Source organism: Akanthomyces muscarius (assembly GCF_028009165.1).
Source record: "Akanthomyces muscarius strain Ve6 chromosome Unknown contig_16, whole genome shotgun sequence".
Lineage (NCBI taxonomy): Eukaryota > Fungi > Ascomycota > Sordariomycetes > Hypocreales > Cordycipitaceae > Akanthomyces > Akanthomyces muscarius.
In genome coordinates, this window is record NW_026611617.1 from 437,259 (window position 1) to 451,620 (window position 14,362).

The window sequence follows — 14,362 nt, forward strand, 5'->3', positions numbered from 1 at the left end:
AAACCAGTCAGCCCACCGCAACTACCCAACTGGAAACATCGCCGCTGCGCTGTTCGCACCCGGCATCATGCCACCGTCCGCGAAGAGAGCCCAGCGCGGTCGTCGCGACCTGCGCCTCGGCAGAGATACAAAAACAATTAGCTCGACTGACGCCGAGATGGATCCTTCGTCGTCACCAACGCGGCCCGCCAAGCGTCGCAAGAAGGTCACATCCCCAGAGTCCGACAGAAGATCATCCAACATCGACAACGATCAAGCGCCGCCCACCGACGATGACCAGATCGTGTCCCAAGTCACGCAGCAACTCAAGTCCCACGCCGTCAAGGCTAGCAAGGACCACGCCAATTCCATCCACGAGGCCAACGGCGACGGCGTCAAGGCCTATGCCAAGGTCGCCGCTCAGGACTGGACATTCTACATTACGAAGCTTGCCGTCAATATCGGCCGCGCTCTCGAGGGTACCCCGGCGCCTGAAGAGGATGAGGATGACCATGAACATGTGCACATCGATTTGGGTCCTAGCAAGATGATCTCTCGAGCGCATGCCGCCATCGTCTTCGACTCAAAAGACGAGAAGTGGCTACTCCAGGTCAAGGGCCGGAACGGCGCTAAGGTTGACGGCCAGCCCTTGAAACCCCGGGTCAGTCACCCACTTACCAGCGGCGAGGTGATCGAGATTGGCAATGTCGAAATGATGTTTGTGCTGCCGTCAGAGATCAGCCCTCTCCATGTTCATCCTACTTTCCTCCAGAGATGTGGCTTGCCCGTCGACGCACGCGCTTCTCGCCGCCAAGCAAATATCGCTCCAGCGCCGGCCGACTATAAGCGACCAGGAACGCCTCCCTCGACGCGCCGAATCGACTTCAAATCGCCCGCTGTAAGCACTCCTGCCGTCATAATCGGCGCCAGCGGTGTCGATCTCAGCCTCGACGAAAACCAGCACATCAAACCACAATATAGCTACGCGCAGATGATTACCCAGGCTATAATGAATGCGCAGGATGAAAAGTTGAATTTGAACGGAATCTACACTTATATAATGGACACTTATTCCTACTATCGACATCAGCAAGCTGCAGGCTGGCAGGTAAGAGTAACCCGCATCCCCAAACCTGTGCGACATTGGCTGACCTTCTTATAGAACTCCATTAGACACAATCTATCGTTGAACAAGTCTTTTGACAAGGTCGCCAGATCCACAGATGAACCTGGCAAAGGCATGAAATGGCAAATCGTGCCCGAGCTTCGAGAAGAGATGGTTCGCAATGCGTACAAGGTCGGGCGTGGTGGGCACCGCGGCTCCTCGGCGCCGTCTTCGCCAAACCAGCTCAACTACATTACGCAGGGGCCGAAAGATATGGCTGGAAGGGATACACCGACTGGCAGGAAGCGTCGAGCTTCACCACTCACTTCACCAGCCCCGCGATCTTCTCTGCGCATGTCTCAGTCAACGCCAAATCGTTCCGATCGCTCAGGATTGAATGCCACTTTGACCGCAGACGGTAGTCCGTTGCCAAGACAGCGAAAGACGTTGGATGTAGAGTCATCTTTTGCGGGCTACCAGCCGCAATCACCAACATTGACCTCATCGTATCAGGACGATAACTCGGCATTTGTCACTCCCGCGCCGCCGCGTATACACCCCAGACTTGCACCTCCAAGCACCGCGCAACGGCCAAGCCAGCACATGCCAACCAGTTCACCAGCGCCTTTCTGGAGGTATGCAGACATCGGGAGCACGCCACTCAAGCCGATGGCCCCTTATGAGAGCCCTTCCAAGACAAGGGGGCCATTGCCTCCTCAGAGCAGCAGCCCGCCGCCTATGAGCAAATCGCCTCCCAGTAGCCCAACGCGGCCCCAGCTGCCTGCACAACAGGCTGTAGAGGAGCCTGACGCAGCCGAGGTGGATGACGAAGGGTTTGATTTGACAAAGTAAGTAACCCACAAGCTATTTATGTGAAGATGACAACGGCTAACGGTGTCGCAGGGGATTCCAAAGTATAAGCGCGTATCATGCTCCTGTAGGACGAGGGTTACCAGTACCAGCAGCACTGAAGGGAAAAACCTGATTTGTCGAAATGTAAAGCACGCAAAGTGCAACACACCTGGTGGAATTATGGCGACGATGAACACAATAGCATGCCAGCTCAAAGGGAAATATATGCCACACCATGCTGTGCCACAAAATGATGGATTTTAGCTTCACCTCGCTCTTGTGATGGCGGAATTCCGCGTCGCTGACGGCACTCCGCCAGCCACCGAAGCAAAGCTGAAATTTTCATCGCGCCGCGAAGAAATCTCAATTCTTTTTGGTAGTCAGTGCAAACATCGGTGTTTTGTTCTCATTGATAATAGAACCCTGTCTGGCTCGTAAGCACTTGTTGTTTGATGCAATTCACCGAGCCTTCGTCTCGCTGAACTAGCCTCGGCATATTACGAACCACGCCAAAAACGCTGGTTCAATTTGCCGAATCGTGGCGCGCGAATTCACCGACGCTCTATGCCTCATGCAAATCACCGAAAAGCCATGTAAGCGCACTCGTGTAAGTTGGACTATATATAGACAATGGAAAGCCGCAATTCTTGGACATCGTCACTCATCATTCAGTAGTAGAACTCATTCGAACTATTTCTTCAAATCGCCATCAAGCGACTCCTATTTCGTTTTTCTTCGTCAACATCATACTAGCCAGTTCTTCATTCGCAATGTCCAAGTCTGCTATTGACAACGTCTCCGTTGTTGGAGCGGGCCTGGCCGGCCTCACACTTGCGCTGGCGCTGCACCAGCAATCCATCCCCGTCACCGTCTACGAGTCGCGCCCGGCACCTCTGAACATCGGAGGCGCCGTCATGCTCTCGCCCAACGCGCTCAAGGTCCTGGACGCGCTGGGCCTCTACGCCATGGTCAAGGCCAAAGGCTACAACTTCGACAGCCTCGAGTACCGTGACCTCGACGGGAACCTGACCGAGGTTCAGGACTTTGGCGGCGTGGAAGAGTACGGCTACCAAGGGCTGCGCATTTACCGCTACGTCCTCATTGACGAGCTGGTTGCGGCGCTGGCCGCGGCCGGCGTGGCGGTGGAATACGGCGCCAAGTTTTCCCATGTGGAAACGGACACGCCACAGGGTGTTTCGTTTGCGCTCACGGACGGTCGAAGCATACAGACATCGCTTCTGGTCGGGGCTGATGGCATTCACTCCACAGTCCGCAGACACCTTTACCCAGACCTCGAGACGACCTTTGTCGGCATGGCGGGTATCACCGCCTCCGTGCCCACCGCGCAGCTCCAGCTGCCCGAGGGCTACCACATCCCCGTCACCATCGTCTCCCCGCAGGGCGCCTTTGTCATTGCCCCGCAGCAGGTCGACGGCTCCGAGGTGCTCATCGGCAAGCAGATGCGCCTCGCCCCCGCGGAGCGGCAGCCCGGTTGGGACCGCGCGTTCGTCGCGGACAAGCAGTCGGCGATTGCGTTCTTACAGAGCGGCAACGAGCATTTTCCCGAGTTTGTGCGCCGCGCCGTGTCGCGCATCGAGCCGGACAAGGTCAACAAGTGGCCGTTCTTCGTGGTGCCGAGGCTCGAACGCTGGACGTCGGCCACGGGCAACGTCGTCATCCTGGGGGACGCGGCGCACGCGATCCCCCCGTCGGCGGGGCAGGGCATCAACCAGGCATTTGAGGACGTGTACATCCTGGCGCTGATCCTGGGCCAGCGGGACAGGATCGGGGACGAGGCCGAGGCGCTGCGGTTCTGGCAGACGTATCGCCAAGCTCGCGTGGACAAGGTGCTGGAACTGAACAAGCAGATTGACCAGCGGAGGATGCCGTCGACGGATGCCGTGGTGGGCAAGGATAGCGGGCTCGCCAAGCAGAGCTTTGAGCTGGGATGGCTGTATAATCCGGATTTCAAGAAGGATGTGATGGACTGGGTTGCTAAGTCTGCTTAATGCCCGGGGCGGAAGAGATGCGCAGCGTTTGAAGTAGTTAGCATTTGCAGCTTAATTTGAGCATCGAAATTTAGACAAGTCCTTCAGTTACTGCACGGGTAAAGACCAGCTTGTGAGTGAAGATGGTTATTAATTTTCAACGTGTGCCAATCTAGGCTACTAAATAATTTAATAATACATCAAAAGCGGCGTATCAACGCCTGGCAAGACACTCACACACCAGCTCATGAGGGCCGTCACCGTCCATTGCTCCGGAAGCCATATCCATGCGAACCTGAACCCATGAAAGTCGCCTATGCAAATGCGCAGCCATTCGCCTATACTTTTACATTTTTCCCAGCCGTCAAACATGTCAACGCTATGCAACACTAAATGGTAGAAGGGTCTAAGCGGCCTGGCCCCGTCTCTTGGGGTTGCCACGGCCGGTGCGCTTCTTGGACTTCCCCCCCTGGTCACCTTCAATAAATTTGATCAACTCATCGATGCTTCGCGAGTCAACCTTCGATCCACGCTGCTGAGGAGTGGGGGCGAGCGTCTGGGAGGGTGCGCGAATGCCAGACTTGATGCGGCGTTCCTGCACATCCTTGGCGTGCTTGGCAATTGATACGGCGTTTTGCGTCAGCTGCTCTAGCCAGCTCTCAGCCTCCTTGGTGTTCTTATCATCAGCGCCGAGTTCGCTCAGGAAGATGTTGTACGATTCCCGCATGCGGTTAACAGCCCCTTTGGAATCATGATCAAGCGCCAGTGCCTGTGCGAGCTGGAACAGTAGAGTGGCAGAGTTGACAGACTGCTTTCCAAACACAGACTCGCAAACTCGAAGAGACTCTTCGAACCAGAGTCGCGATTCGTGGTATTCCTTCAGATGCTGCAGCATCACGGCGGCGTTGTTGACAGTCGTAATGGAGTCGGGGTGTCCAGGACCATAGATAATTTTCCACAAATCCAGCGCATGCTTTGAAAAGACAAGCGCAGATTTGCTGTCACCAGCTTGGTGAAGGAAGAGACTGAGGTTCAAGTAGTTGAGGAGAGTCTCGGCAGAGTCGACTCCAACTGTGCGCTCAGATACAACGATGGCCTTGCGAGCGAGCTCCACAGCAGCCTCCTTGTCATCAAGCTGGTAGTACAGCATGGAGAGGCTGTTGTAGACACGGGCCACTTCAGGATGCAGGATGCCGTAGATCTGCTCATGAAGAGACAGCGATTCTAAAAGAAGTTCCTGACCGAGCTTCTTCTGGTTCTGGAGGATAGAAATTCTGCCAGCCTCCAGCGCCTCTTCAGCCAAGGAGCTGCGTGGACAGGAGTGCTTCACGATGGGAACAATGTCGATGAAGTCATCCGGGCTGAAAGTAGAGGCGGCCTGAGGAGCAGCAGCGGGGGAGCCGTCGCGGGCGGACTTCTTCTTCTTGCTCTTCTTGGCATCGCCCTGGGCCTGACCGTTGGCCTGGGCAGATTCGCTTGCGCCATTGACGCCGTTAGACTCGGATGCAGAGCTCTCAAAGACGTAGTCCTTGGCCTCGACCTGAAGACCCAACTTCAGTGAAACCTCACGAAGCAGCTGAATGGGGCGAAGAGTCTCGACCCACTCAGATTCCAAGCGGTATCTGTATCGCTTGAGGATCTCTCCCTCAATGCTACTACGCAGGCTTTCAGGCGTGACATCCTCAAAAGAGAAATCAGTCTCCTTGTAGAGTGCTCGAAGCTGAGCATCAATCTCACTGCGAGGCTTGGAGTTGACCTTGTAGCCCAGAAGGCAGTTGAACAAGTGAGCAATGCAAGCCGGGGCAAAGGCGAGAGGAAGTGCGCGGAGATAGGTAGCCGAAACATGCTTGAAGGCACGAGATACCATATCCTGGATACAGATCTCGCGCAGGCACTTAAGTCGGCCGTCGGTAGCAAGCGATGCCACTTTACCGACGTATCTGATGTTGATACCGCGCTTGTGCAGGAGGCGGCTGAGAGACTGGCCGTCCATGGGGAAGCTAACATCGGAGTCAGACAGCTCGCGGAGAAGTCCAGGGATGACGTGCTCGCGCAAGTATGTGCAAGCAGCTCGCACATCCTTCTCGTCAGCCTCCAGTTCGGCCGTCTCCTCCGACGTCTGCGGTACTTGTCCACTGAAAACATCAGGATTAAGGGAGAACTTGAACTGGGACAGATCAGGCTGCCAGGAATCGTCTTCCTTGGACTCTTCAGACTTTTCCGTCTCGTCATCGTCCTTCTTCGAAGCGCTCTCCTCAGTATGCTCTGCGACTTCCTTATCGACCCATTGCTTCATGCGGAAGCGGCCGAAAGAATCGACCAGCTCAGGTCGGAGAACGGTCATGCGGTGGGGATAGCTGGTAGTAGACTCCTCTTCGTCCTCCTTGGCCTTCTCCTCCAACCACGGGATGTCGAATGGTGTGATTCTGTACAAATCCAGTATATATTTGCGGCCATCGGTACCCATCAGACCCTTGGTCTCCACACTGGCCTCCAGGTCGAATTTCTTTCCGTCCTTATCCCAGACGGCGTGAGGCTTCACCCTGAGCGCCTTGGATAGCTTGCCGAAGGGGCCAGCAAAACGCTCATCAGCCGCGACAAAATCTTTGCCGTCGACTGCACCATAATCGATTTGGTTCTCACCAGGCTCCCGTTGCTTGAAGATACCAGGCACAATGCTCTGGCCGACAATGCGCTTTCCGAGGTAGTCGACAACAACCGTAGCAGGAGTGAATAGGCCATCGATGTCGAGCTGGTTCACTAGACGTACACCAGCAACGTCCTTGCCAGTGGCAACCCGAGCAGCCTCATCGCCTCCCTCAGAGGTAAACGTACCGACACCGTCAGCACCAAAAGAGAAGAAGATATTGTTGTAGACGAAAATCTGAGCATCGGAACATTCGGTAGGGTTCAGAGGCGTGATCTCGCCGCGAGCGACCATTACAGCACCCTTGGTAGCAGCATCGTTGTAGTCAGCGAAGAGCTTTGAGATGAGGCGCTCCCGGAAGACTCTGTCCTGAACAGTCTCCTTGGGAAGCTCCTTGGCGGACTGGAATTCCTCATTCCAGTCTCGTAGAGTGTCTGTGTTGTCCACTCCGGCCAAAAGGTAGGTCTCTTGCGGTCGTGTAGCATCTGGCACATGAGCGCAGAGAGCTGAGTTCGGCGATGGTACCGCCCAGGGGGCGGCTGGGATCGCATTGGTAATCTGAAAGGTGGAGAGAGGATCCTTGCTATTGTTGTAATCTTGGAGCTGTTGGAACGTCTCGTTGAAGGACGGCGAGATGAGCTCGATGAGCTCCAGGAGCGAGTGAGCGGCCTGACCCTTGGGTGCCGGACGAGGGAAAGGGTCAAATTTGGCATTGGAGGACTTGTTGACGTAGAAACCAGACACGTGCGCAGTGATCTGGAACTGCTCACCCTCGTTTGTCGTCACGATGAGATAGAGCAGGTGACCACGCTGTCTCAGGTGGCAAGGAGGAGGGTTCCAGGTCGACAAAGAAATCGTCTTGACAGTCTTGGGAGCGAGTGCTGTCTGTTCAGGAACAAGGCTGGTCAGAGGAGGGATCCCTTGGAAATCGTACTCCTTCTGAGGCTGCTGCTCCTTGGGCTGCTCCTTGGACTCCTCGCTGGGCTGCTGGGTACCGGCGCTCGCAGACTCAAAAAGAGAGGTGCCGGCTAGCACACCTTGGGTGGTGTCAACTCGATTGCCTGCGGCACCAATGAGCTCGCGAACTCGAATGAGGTGGATGCGTGCCTCCTTTTCGGTATAAGGGTCTTCGACGAGGTGGAACTCTGGGTCGGGTCCAATGCCGGGAATTTCGGCAATGGTAATGAAATCGGTGATCTTTTCTCCCTGATATTCGAGATGAAAGCAGGTGTATCGGAACGCGGCGGGGAGATCGATGATTGACTGGCGGACTTCGTGAACCTGCTCTTGGGACGACACCTTTAATTGCATAAGTTAGTATCAACTGCAACGGAAAGCACCATAAGGAGGCGAGGATTACCATTATTTGCATCTTAGAGGGCTTGGAACCGGGAAGCACAATCGTGACGTTGAGGAGAGCTGTTTAAGTGTAAGCAAGACAAGAACCTGGAACGGCACGCGACAGACGCACCTTCGACTCCAGCGCCGTCCTCGACATCATTGGCAGCTTCGGAAGCATCATTGGCATTATTAGAGGCATCAACTGCGCCATATTAGTTCAAGATGGTTCATGGCAAAGCGTAGGCAGGGCGGCCAAGGTGGTTGGTTACCTGGACGGTCATGCGCCGCTGGCGCTGCGTTCTCAGCTGCCATCTTTTCCATACAAGCAAAGGAAGAAGAAAGGAAAAGATACACAGGTAGTATACAAGATTATAAAAGGAGAAGAAATCAAGTAAAAAGGGGCTCGGCCACACTTGACCAAAAGATTTGGGGCAATTGAACTGCTAAAAGGAAGGACAAGAGCGTAATTGATTCTGGGGGAAGGGAAAAAAAATTGGACGACAGACAATTTGCCGGTACACCGGAGGGTGCGGGTGGAGTACTTCTGGCGGCCAGGAGACCCCCAGCTTTTTCCGCTGCGCTGTCTTGGCCAGGAGAAGGTACCTTTTTTTTTTTTTCTCGACGCACGAGCTAATTGACTAATGTCATTACTATTCAGTACATTTGTTTGGTTGTTTTTAGCCAGCCAGGTACCTTCTGGGAAATGTACGGAGCTCCAGACCCGAGAACAGCCGCGCTGGCCCTGCAAGCCCCAACGCCGCTAGTCAACGTTAGTAAACTGGTAGCCAGGGAGCTGCCGCCACTTTAACCCATCTATTCTGCGGCAGACAGACAATCTGTTTAATCGGAAGGGGGTGATTGTTGACTGCAAATGCTCTGTGAGCAGTACATTTGTCTCTATATTATCCAGTCAATTGGACTTGAACAAGCAATGGATGCAAATCTAGCTACCCAAACGACGATTGCTTTGTTTTCCTTTTTCTAGGGAGCCGACTGAGGCATTTACCGAGTCACAAACAGGGTCGAATGGTGTTGAGCAGTTGGAACTTCTGAAATGGTTTTGGAATATCTTGACCAATGTGAGAGCGCGCGCCCATCGCCCGCCTCCGGACCTCTAACTTAGTCGCTTCCCATTGAGCGGTACAGGGTTTGGTAGGTAGTAATTACTTGGGCAAATTGACGATATGAGTCACAATGAGTCGCCCTTTCATTTTAGCGAAGACTGGAGAACTATTGGCACGCTGAAAGTAAAGACTGAGATCTACTGAACGCTGATACGAGTACATGATACTTTAGGACGTCTCAGTGAACTTGCATACTCGTCATGCCTCCATTGCGCTTGCCAGGCTAGGCATGGAATCGAATTATTGATTGCTGGACGGCGGCCCTCATTGCACGTCGTCGATATTGGCACAAGTTCCAGCATATCCCAAAGTATCAGGCTGCGCGGATTGCAGAAGACACCTTAACCAAGCGCAAGTAGTGCCCATTGGCTACCCGTGTTCTTGTGCGAGCTGTATGCAATTGGTCGAGCATAGCTGAAAGTTGGAGTACGATGGGGGTGGACTTGCTGTCCACGCCGACGGCAGAATAGCAACCCATATTCCCACGTCTTTCCAATCTAGCGAATTCCAACTTAAGATTTCCGCATGTAATGGCGATCTACGCATGATAGGTCCGCAGGTGCTCAGACAAGCGCGCACTGTGTTCGCGTCGGCACGAGGGTACCAATTCAATGGACTGAGAAATGGCCACTGCGATAGCAAGTTGGCCTGCACAGACAGAGATGAGCAAACTTTATTTGAGATTACTGTTTTAGCGCTTAACACGGTTTGGTTCTCAATATTAAGGCCCTCATAGGTTGAGGTGCTTGCTCGTACCTGGCACAGACCAACAGAACTTAGCCACGTTCCTACCAGTGGCACAGCCCGCGTTCAAGTAGGCCCAAGAGCTGGCGAATTGCGCTCAATGTATATAAAGCGACAGAGTTTCTCAATATTCTCTATTGCTTAAACTTTCTCTGTCAATAAAAACGCAAGGAGTGTTCTACCTACAGTCATGAAAACAACACCGAGTCTCTGTTTCCTCCTCTCCCTGTATGGAGCCAATGCCTGGGAAGTTGCCAGTGTCAATGACTCGCGACTGTTGAACTGGCGCGCTCCGGGTCTAGCAGATTGTAAGAACTTTTTGCTGATGTGAGACCTATCAGTCCAATAGCTAACGGCTTTGAAGCAAGGTCACCCTGTCCTGGCCTAAACTCGCTAGCCAATCACGGATTCCTTCCTCACGACGGCAGGAATATTTCTATAATTCAGACTTGCAAAGCCATATGGGAGGGCCTCGGAGCAACACCTGACATTGCTGCAGCCGGATTAGCTTTTGCATTTTTCCCTTGGCCCCTCGAGAATCTCAAAGACTTCCGGTTCGACTTGGAGCAACTCAGCACACACATGATGTTCAACGAGCACGACGTGAGCTACTCTCGAAATGATGCGTTCCTAGGAGACAACGCCCGCTTCAACCAGACTGTTTGGGATCAATCGTTGAAAGAGCTGAAGCCGGAAATGCTCACACCGACTGATTTTGCCAAGGCTCGCCAAGCTCGTGCAGAAGATACATTTGCCCGCAACACTAATACCACCTTTAGCTTTTTCGACATGGCTTTGAGCAGCACCGAGACAAGCTTCTTTTTTACTGTTTTCGGATCCGGAAGGAAAACATCCAAATCTATGATTCGATACTTCATCGAGAATGAACGGCTGCCCGTGGCGCTTGGTTGGCTTCCTAGGCTCAATACCAATGCTGCATCTGTAGCTCTCCTAATTCCGGAAGTCCTGCTGGGCATGCCCAAAATTTGGGCAAAATTGGGATCACAGACGCTTGACGTTCTAAACTTGAAGGTAAAGTTTGTATGTCTTCTCAAGCATGACATGTTTCTAACCTTCCTCCAGACGTTCTTGACATTGATCAATCAGAGGATAGCTACCGGGGACATGCTCGGCTATCTCGACTCATTTAAAAGTGTGCTGGATGATGAAAACGCTGACTCTAGTAGTGTATCTCGTCTTGCGGATCTGATCAAGTCTGCAGCTTAGTAGCTTACAATGATAATTCATGAGCATGCGCTATCAGAGCCCCAAGGGACCAGGTACAACTGGCTCGTCTTTACGTGTTTAGACGTTTACCGAACCTATCCCTTTTTGAACGGGAAAAAGGGCAGCAATGTGGGAGATCTATCTCTGGTTCTTTGAAAATCGAAAATCGAAAATAGAACTCGACGATGGAGCTGGAGCAATTTCTCATAACGCTCGACCATGCCTTTCCGAAGCTCCACTAGCGTTGTACAGTGAGGCTCAGTACTGTAATACTGTAATACTGCAATAGTGTGAAAAAGAAATTGCTTTAATACTTAAAAAAAAAAAAAAAAAAAAAAAAAAAAAAAACTTGAACGAAATCTTCATGAAGAGCTCATGTTTTTTTTGGAAGATTTCTTTTCATCTACAATCTCATCAGCGGCCACGGGACATACTTTAGCGGCCCCGTGCCTCGCCGCTCGGTGGATGCGCCCGCAGTGACTGCCAGTCACCCCACCGGCTCCGGAGCCCAGGTGGCAGGGTCCCGTGCTGTCTCAGACGAAGACGTAATAATAAGCTAACACACTGCTTGACCGGCTACCCTTGCTGCGGTTAACGAACCCGCATCTGCTGCACGAAGCGGATTCTCTGCGGCGTCTTACTCCTTCTCTTTCTCTTCAACAACACACGGCGACTTGGAAACAGCTCACCCGGTATATGCACATTCACTCTTTCCGCTGTTGCCGCCATAGGAAATGCCCAAGATGACGTCGCGTGCGGCCGTTCCGTTTCTGGTGGCTATGATGCTGCTGACTGGCGTCTGCAACACGCTGCTCACCAAGTACCAGGTAAATGCGCCCAAACGAAGAAGCCTTGAACCTCGATTTCACTAGCTACTGCGCCTTTCCTGCTTCTTGTTCGTGTTGCTAACGTGCGTGCGTGCATCTTTTAGGACATGCAATGCGTGCGACACTGCGATGGCGATCCCAACAAGCGGAAGCTCTTTAACCAGCCCGTGCTGCAGACGGCCCAGATGTTTGTCGGCGAGATGGGCTGCTGGCTCGTCATCGGGCTCATGGCCCTGTACCGGCGCTTCTTTGGAGCGGCCCCTACCGCCGCCGATACCGAGTACCAGGCCGTCAACACCGACGAGACGGCCGACATTGCCCCCGACGCCGATGAGCACGCCGATGCCGACGCCGGCCGCAAGGGCACCCTGCTCAAGGGATTCGGCATCGTCCTGCTCGCGCTGCCGGCCGTGTGCGACATCCTGGGCACCACCCTGATGAACGCCGGTCTGCTTCTGGTGGCCGCGTCCATCTACCAGATGACTCGCGGCGCGCTGGTGCTCTTTGTCGGCCTCTTCTCCGTCATCTTCCTTCGCCGCCACCTCTTCCTGTTCCAGTGGCTCGCGCTCATCGGTGTCGTCTCGGGCGTTGCCGTGGTCGGCCTTGCCGGTGCCATCTGGCCAGACGAAAAGGTGCGCCATGCCGGCGAGGTTGCCAACGACGGCGAAGGCCTCTCCGACGCCGGCCGCGCTATTGTCGGCGTTCTCTTGATCGCCGGTGCCCAGGTCTTTACCGCGACGCAGTTTGTACTGGAGGAATGGATCCTGGAGAACTCCCCCATTGAGCCCATCAGAGTTGTTGGCTGGGAGGGTCTCTTTGGCTTCCTCGTGACGGTCGGCGGCATGATTGTCATGCACGTAATCGTCGGCCGCACTGACGGAGGCCGCTACGGCGCCTTTGACATGGTTGAAGGATGGCGCCAGATGACGACAAACAACGCGGTCTGGCTAAGCAGCCTCTTGATTATGGTTAGCATAGGGTAAGCAGAGCACCAAAACAGTGGTAGTGAACAGATTTTTTTGGCTAACAAAGCGTCACAGAGGCTTCAACTTCTTTGGCCTGTCGGTCACTCGCTCAGTCAGTGCCACTTCTCGCTCAACCATCGATACATGCAGGACACTGTTTATTTGGGTCGTGTCGCTTGGCCTGGGCTGGGAGTCTTTCAAGTGGCTGCAGATTCTCGGATTCGCCATCCTCGTCTACGCCACGTTCCTCTTCAACGGCATCGTTCAGCCCCCGCTTAAGTCGTTGCGTCCTGACGCGGAGGTTGAGCCTCTCCTGGCGGAAGATCCTATTGAGCACCCATAGATGAGAAGGCTTTGTGCTGGTGGAAGGGTTGCAGAGACGGAATGACTTTTACAGCATTTAGCCGTAAAGTGCTGTATGGACACGTGAATTTGGCGCCTGGGACGCATTTCATATTTGCTGCGTGTGCTTTTATTGGATCCAGCGTAGAACATTGAACAATCTGAATATTATCATTGGGAATACATTTACGCTCTTAATCGATGACGCCCTGTATGCCTTGCCCAAACGCCAAATAATCCAATGCCATCGAGCGAGCCCAGAGAGTTGACATGTAGATACTGCTCCTCGGCCAACCCCCAATAGAGTAGACGCCCTACGAAGAAAAAAATGGAATAAATCCAAAAGAAAAAATACGAAACAAGACTTGCATAAGAAGAAAAAAGACCCTGACAAACGCTGTGCAGCTTTCCAGAAAGTAGAAGATGAGTGGAAGAAATCATGCAACGTTGCACAGCAACTCGGCTTCGAGGATGAATTTACCCTCCTTATACTTTTGTGAGTTTTCGTATGCCTTGTCGTATTTCCAGCCCACAGTCTCCTTGCATTGCCGGCAAGTGATGTCGCAAACAATGTGTCTTCCCGTTGTCATGTTTCGCTCGCTTGGCTCGCCGGTTTCGATGTTGACGACGCTGTGGAAGAGGTATGCCTTGCCGTGTTGGCCGCGGAAGTTCTGCTGGTAGTGTTAGCATTTGGGGAACATGTGGTATTTTCCGCTCTTCCCCGTCTTCCTGTTTCATCCCAGGCCTGGTGCGTCAGCACCCATGGTGCTGTGATCGGGACTGGTTCGGCATCTGCGAAGCGCCCGCTGCTGCCTGCCCTGCCTGCTCCGGGCAATCCGTTAACCCCCCCCCCCCACGTTACGACGTACCCTGCTTATGATATCCTCATGGTTGGCTAGATGCGCTTTGCAGGCTTTGCAGCCGTATATCTTGGTGCTATTGAGATAGGTGTTGTAGGACAGGCCCATGTTGGTTCGACGGCCGGCTGCTGCTGGCTTCGGGGCTGGTGCCGGAGTAGTTACAGAGTGTCCGACAGTGACGTCGTGGCCGATGGAGCGGGCTGGCTGTCGTTACCTTCCCCGGGAACCGTCTTGACAGGCAAAGGAGACAGGTTCGGCGTGTATTAGTCGGGTAGAGGGAGCTCGTACTGGGAAAAGTTAGAGACAGTGGACGGCTGTTGCGGTTGCAGAGTTCAAGTTGGGCGAAAAAAGCCACGGGCAC

The 14,362-nt window shown here is 53.6% G+C and overlaps 5 protein-coding genes across 6 annotated transcripts; 3 read left to right on the forward strand and 2 right to left on the reverse strand.

Moving 5' to 3' along the window:
- Positions 1-67: 67 nt before the first annotated feature.
- On the forward strand, positions 68-3,945 carry LMH87_008167 (uncharacterized protein; the record flags this gene model as incomplete). Of its 2 annotated transcripts, XM_056195255.1 has the most annotated exons (6): positions 68-1,087; positions 1,142-1,932; positions 1,988-2,021; positions 2,201-2,315; positions 2,535-2,543; positions 2,612-3,945. In XM_056195255.1, the coding sequence occupies 6 exons, from the start codon at positions 68-70 to the stop codon at positions 3,943-3,945; spliced, it is 3,303 nt and encodes a 1,100-aa protein (XP_056057258.1). The 2 variants fall into 2 exon arrangements, with proteins under 2 accessions (XP_056057258.1, XP_056057259.1); XM_056195256.1 differs by lacking the exons at positions 2,201-2,315; positions 2,535-2,543 and adding an exon at positions 2,424-2,529.
- A 385-nt stretch (positions 3,946-4,330) lies between these two features.
- On the reverse strand, positions 4,331-8,224 carry LMH87_008168 (uncharacterized protein; the record flags this gene model as incomplete). The annotated part of the gene is made up of 4 exons (XM_056195267.1): positions 4,331-7,870; positions 7,932-7,990; positions 8,043-8,114; positions 8,182-8,224. The coding sequence occupies 4 exons, from the start codon at positions 8,222-8,224 to the stop codon at positions 4,331-4,333; spliced, it is 3,714 nt and encodes a 1,237-aa protein (XP_056057260.1).
- A 2,138-nt stretch (positions 8,225-10,362) lies between these two features.
- Positions 10,363-11,007, forward strand: LMH87_008169 (uncharacterized protein; the record flags this gene model as incomplete). Its single annotated transcript, XM_056195278.1, has 2 exons — positions 10,363-10,812; positions 10,864-11,007. 2 exons carry the CDS (start codon positions 10,363-10,365, stop codon positions 11,005-11,007), a joined length of 594 nt encoding a protein of 197 aa, XP_056057261.1.
- A 734-nt stretch (positions 11,008-11,741) lies between these two features.
- LMH87_008170 (uncharacterized protein) lies at positions 11,742-13,142 on the forward strand (the record flags this gene model as incomplete). Its single annotated transcript, XM_056195289.1, has 4 exons — positions 11,742-11,834; positions 11,939-11,950; positions 12,011-12,813; positions 12,875-13,142. 4 exons carry the CDS (start codon positions 11,742-11,744, stop codon positions 13,140-13,142), a joined length of 1,176 nt encoding a protein of 391 aa, XP_056057262.1.
- Positions 13,143-13,578: 436 nt separating this feature from the next.
- On the reverse strand, positions 13,579-14,109 carry LMH87_008171 (uncharacterized protein; the record flags this gene model as incomplete). Its single annotated transcript, XM_056195300.1, has 2 exons — positions 13,579-13,812; positions 14,011-14,109. 2 exons carry the CDS (start codon positions 14,107-14,109, stop codon positions 13,579-13,581), a joined length of 333 nt encoding a protein of 110 aa, XP_056057263.1.
- Positions 14,110-14,362: the final 253 nt, after the last annotated feature.